Source organism: Trypanosoma cruzi, genomic scaffold (assembly GCF_000209065.1).
Source record: "Trypanosoma cruzi strain CL Brener 1047053516485 genomic scaffold, whole genome shotgun sequence".
NCBI classification, from domain to species: Eukaryota; Euglenozoa; class Kinetoplastea; order Trypanosomatida; family Trypanosomatidae; genus Trypanosoma; species Trypanosoma cruzi.
Genome location: NW_001849412.1, coordinates 112,611 through 117,951, shown reverse-complemented (window position 1 = coordinate 117,951; position 5,341 = coordinate 112,611). Strand labels below are relative to the sequence as shown.

The following is a 5,341-nucleotide window of genomic DNA, read 5'->3' as shown; positions in this document are numbered from 1 at the left end:
GTGACGCTGTCCTGCAGTGCCACCATGCTGTTAGTGACGTCACCGGAAAGGATAGCCGGGACGTCAATCTTTTGACTGCATCGAAAGATGATCTCATTAGATATCATACGGAGGAGGCGGAAAAAAGCGATCCTTCTTGTAGCTCTGGGAGTAAATCAGGATGAGCTGCGCGTGAACAAGTACATCAGGAATCAACGCCGGAATCTCCTTTGGGCTGGCCTTTGAAAGCCTCGTACACGGCTCCAACAGCGTGTTCAAAAAGCGCAGATTGTCAAAAGCCTCCTCTGTGCCCTTTTCAATATCGGCCCGTAGATTCAAAAAAGGCTCCAAGTAGTAGAAAGACTTTGCCTCCCTCAGCACCTGCACAATACCGGCAACATCTGGACGATTCAGCTGGGCACGGATGTTTCCCAAGTCACGTGCACGGGAGCGCCAATATGCGATCTCCTCCAATGGTCCTGCGGCTTCGCCGCTGAGGCCCACATCTTTGTCTCCAACGACCTCCTTGATCTGCCGCGTCCAATGAATCGCGGTGGCCTCAAAGCGCTGGACAATTTCGCGGTCAATATGGGCTTCCTCCACTCCTATACCTGTTGCAAGATCACTGGGGACGTACAAAACCGTACGACCTCGTAGTCGGTTGATGTTTTCTGTCATGGCGGCCATGAAGCGGTGCAACGCGGAGTGTACATCCTTCTCGATGCTATCTGGCCACCGGTTCTGAAGCAGTACGGGTGTGAGAACAAACTGCAGCGTGCGCAAGAGGGATTCCAGCAGATTTCCACCGCGGCAACTGCCCCACGCGACGGCATTGTCAACGTTTTCTGGTACAATTAGACGGTCGGGGTCCAGCCGCACAAAGAAAAGCACATCCGTGCACATACCTTCTACCACAATACGTTCTGACAAGCCCTGAGGTGTGTCCACCACGCACAACTCTGCTGTCAACTCCTCGTCTTTGGAGTTCTCTCGACTGAGTTCCCCATCGTCTTCCTCCACAGACTCCACCACGGCACCTTGATAAAAGCAAAAAACTGCGCGGAGCTCCTCATCCCCGACAAGAAATTCATTGATGAGACGGAGTTGTTTGTCCGTGACACCGTCCACGTCGTAGCATAGCTCCTCTTTTATTCGCTGCAAAACCCACGCGGTGCACTCAGGGTGACTCTCCAAAGGCACGCCCTCGTCCCCCAAATCGAACTTCACGCGAGATGCCATTTGCACTCACTGCCCTTCCCGCCTTACCTGTATCTTTCCTCGCTGCCTTCGAGTCTCTCTGTCCTTTTACCCTCTCGCGGGTGGATCTCTTCAACGTAACTTCCCTGCCCCGAGCCCCCACCTCCTGTTCTTCTCTTCCCTCAAAAAGAGCACCTTGCGGTGAAACGGCACGACCCGCCACTGACCGGCTGACAGATCCTTTGCCTTTCCCCCGTTGTGTGCCCACCAGCCCCCTTCGTGAGTGTGGGGCGTGTATCTAATAATGTACGCAGCCACCCACACAACGTCGCACCCACGCACTACCCGTTTGTCTGCCTGTGTGTAGGTATGGATGTGTGTTTGCTTGCGTCCCTCCCTATTCCTCTGCTCTTTGAAGCTTTTCCTCAGCCTTCACACAAAACAACAACCGCGCAGAAAGACAAAAAAAATAAAAAAACGCTTACAGCAATTATTCCACACACGCACACGCACACATAAATACACACAAATCTTCCCATCCCTCTCTCCGGTGGAAGACACAGGCAGACTGACGCACCGATACGTCGCAGCAGCCAACAATGGACCAGTGGCAAAGAATGATAATGGAAAGGGGGGAAAAAAGAAAAACCAAAAATAAAATACGTAGAAATTCAAAAAAAAAAAAAAAAAAGTGTTCCGTGCGTTCAAAAAGAGAACATGATAAAATATCAACACCACAAAATGTGCACTGCTCACCCAATTCACAAAAGGATGGAGGTTCATATCGCGCCTGAATGAGCCCTTGTCTCCCCTATTTCCATAAACAAAAAATTGTACTGTGGTGATGATAAAGCTAAATGTGGGAGGGGAGGACCTCATTGTTCCCAACGTCCCACAAAATTTATAAAAATGTTAATAGTAATAATAAAAACAATGATTTTTTTTTTTGATAATAAATAGTGTTAATAAACAGTAGTAATAAAACAAATATTCCTTTGGCGTTCATGCTCATGAATATACATCCATATTTTATTGTATATATATATATACAATAAGGAAAATCCATACAACATGTGGCCAGAACCAAAAGGTTCCTTGGGAAGTGATAAGGTGGCAGTCTCTCTTTCTTTTTTTTTTTTTTAAGGGGCCCCCTCACCTCCGCGTGACGGACAGCGGCAGCGGCAGCGGCGATCCCAGTGGGTGGAATGTGGGGGTGCGTCAGGGCGAAACAGACCGAAAGGACCACCACCACCACCCCTGCTGCCTTCTCACACGTGACGTGGAATATAAATTCACACGTTCCGTCTTTTCCTTCTTTTTTTTTTTTTAAATGCAAAATAATTAAATACAAAAAGGGCTTACAACATGTGAGCGGCATTGCGGACGGAAAACAATGAAAACAACAACAACAACAAATCAAAAATAAAAAAAAATGGAACAAACGGAAATGTATATCTACATATACCGCTCCATCCACTAATAAAAACAATTCAACAGAGAAAAATAATGAAACTTTTTTAAAAAAAGAAAAAAAAAAAAAAAAGCTTTTCTTCGAATTTTTTTGTTTATTATCGTTCACCCACCGTGTCGTGCCTTCTGCATGTTCTATCGTTTCCCGCAAGTTTGCATCTCGTCTTTTGTTTTTCCCTCTCCCTCTGTCTTTTAAAGGCGCAAGGCAAAAGGAGAGAGGAAAGACCCAAATTTGTCTCCTGTTCACTCACACATTCAAAGAAACACGTAATTGTCGCAATTTCCTTTTTTTTTTTCTTTTTGTATTTATTTATTAGTCTTTTCTTCTTCATTTGCCCTCTTTCTTTACGTGCGCGGTGTTGCCGCCCCCCTCCCTCCTTCCCTTTCCAAAGAAATACACAAAAAAAACAAAGTGGAGGGAAAGGAGGGGTGAATATGTACGAAAAGAATTACGGTCGGAACTCGGCACATCGCTGTGAATGTCATTCATTCATTCATTCATTCATTGATGCATGCATGCATTGCCCCTCGACTCATTTACTGCCGCTTGTCGTCCACACATGCGTCAAAACAACAGAGAAAGTGTGTGTGTGAGAGAGAAAAAAAAAAAAACGAAATTCAGAGCCTCGCACCCTCCCCTCTCAGAACGAGGTGGCAATCCCAAGTTGCAGCAGGCCTCCTGCCCGGTGCACGTCGTCGAAGCGCCTCATGAATTCAATGAAGGAGAGGGAGGGGGAGGGGGAGTGCGTCCTCGGCCAGGAACCCCAAATGAGTCCGTTGATGGACTCTTCCTGCCGGACGTCGCTTTTCTCGTGAACTCTTTTGTATTTCCCTCTTTAAATATTTGTTTATTACTCTATTTCCCCCGCCCACCCCCCCTCACTCCCAATCTTTGTTGCTTCTTTTGTTGTTGTTTTCTTTGTAATCCCGCCCCATCATTTCAAGCCGAAAGAAACGTTTTATTTATTTATTTATTTTTCTTTTTCTTTTTCTTCTTCTTCCTAGTCATCTTCCGCGGCCCATTCTCCTCTGCTTCCTCGTCCACAATAACAATGATAATAATTTCTCATATAGATATATAGATAGAGGTAGATATATAGAGGTGGATAGATAGAGGTAGATAGATAGGGGTAGATACATAAGCCGCCTGTCCACCTCCTTGCACATAATCCAAAATATATGTGTATATATGCATGCATGCATCACATATATATTTATATTTATATTTATATATCTGCACCGTAACCTCCTTTTTCTTTTTTTTTTTTCTTTTCTTTTTTTTCTTTTATATTTTATATTTTATATTTCATTCTTCTATCCCATCTTCTTCGTTGACTCAACCTCTTCATTGCGTCCACCTTTTGTAAATAATGGGAAATGATGTGTCTGTTGTGCCGGTTTATATGTTCCACCAATACGATCCCATACGGTAAAGTACTGTCCATAGTCGTAATTAAAAAGTACATGATGAATTGTATGATGTCCGGTTGTGTTGACAAAATGCCCTCCAAAATCCACCTGATCATGAATAGAGATGGTCCATAAATTAACGGCAAAAAAGAGAATCACAAAAAGATAATTATGCATCGGAAATAAAAAAATAAATGCGTAATATGGTGAACCTTGACCAAATCCATCACAAGGATTAAATGCATGCGATGAAAATGGTGTGGTATATTTGTATGTATGATGTAATTTATGAAGATATCGGTATAATGTTGGATGATGTAAACCACGATGAAACCAATACACCATAAAATCCGTAAAAATAAAAAACATCAATATACTAAAAAAAAGATATGACCATCCATAATCGGAAACATTGTAATATATTTTACTGTACCCACGGTGGGCAAGGGTAGAAGAAGGGGCCATAAGTATTGCCATAAAAGGAATAGAAAGAACCGCAATAAATATCTCATGTAACATTTGTCGTTGTAATTCATGTTTTTGATTTTTTTTATCCATCGTGAGAGGAAAATAGGTTTCCTCAAATAACACAAAAAAGATAAACGTTGAAATAGATGCGCATAAAAGGTATAGAAATATACCGCCTGTAGTGAGGATTAACCAAAAAACAAATAATTGATGGGATAACGCGTTACGATCTACAGGAATAACCGCCGTATATAAATCAAACGCCACGTCCATGTTTGCTGACAAACAAACACCCACTCACTGACTCACGGAGAGAAACAAAAAAAGTCGATTGGCAAATGGATGTGTTGAATCGAATTGAATTGAATTGGATATAAATCGGTCCTTTTTGTTGTTGTTGTTGTTTCCTTTTCTTCCTTTTTGTAAAGGCGGGGTGGGGTGGGGGTGGGGGGGGGGTGTTCTTTTATTGAAACTTCTGTTTTTTTTGTTGTTTTTTTGACTTCGTGCCGTTTGCTCCGCTCGCTCTGACCACCAACACAACAGGGGAAGCAGCGGTGTGTTTGTGTGTGAAGAGAAAAGAAGAAAAGAAAAGAAGCTGCAGTCGTGAAGGCCACATGCACGCATGCACACAAAAAAAAAAAAAAGATAACAGGGGGGGATGAGGACAACAACAAGAAGGAGAAAAATAAAATAAAATAAAATAAACAACAACAGGGGAAGCAGCAGCAGCAGCGGCAGCAGCAGCGGCAGCGGCATGCCGTGGGTGCAAAGAAATAAAAAAAAAAATATTGTTTTATTTTACGTTTTTTAAAAAAAC

The 5,341-nt window shown here is 43.2% G+C and overlaps 1 protein-coding gene and 1 pseudogene across 1 annotated transcript, besides 14 other annotated features; both read right to left on the bottom strand.

Moving 5' to 3' along the window:
• Positions 1-1,218, bottom strand: Tc00.1047053507853.20 (annotated as a pseudogene).
• Positions 1-5,341: a sequence feature (heterozygous, non-Esmeraldo-like haplotype).
• Positions 1,813-1,867: a sequence feature (T-rich).
• Positions 2,073-2,135: a sequence feature (AT_rich).
• Positions 2,696-2,719: a microsatellite.
• Positions 2,928-2,993: a sequence feature (GA-rich).
• Positions 3,129-3,169: a microsatellite.
• Positions 3,621-3,647: a microsatellite.
• Positions 3,717-3,774: a microsatellite.
• Positions 3,822-3,880: a microsatellite.
• Positions 3,897-3,933: a microsatellite.
• On the bottom strand, positions 3,961-4,797 carry Tc00.1047053507853.10 (lathosterol oxidase, putative; the record flags this gene model as incomplete). Its single annotated transcript, XM_799062.1, has 1 exon — positions 3,961-4,797. The coding sequence occupies one exon, from the start codon at positions 4,795-4,797 to the stop codon at positions 3,961-3,963; it is 837 nt and encodes a 278-aa protein (XP_804155.1).
• Positions 4,872-4,897: a microsatellite.
• Positions 5,207-5,229: a microsatellite.
• Positions 5,243-5,279: a microsatellite.
• Positions 5,296-5,340: a sequence feature (AT_rich).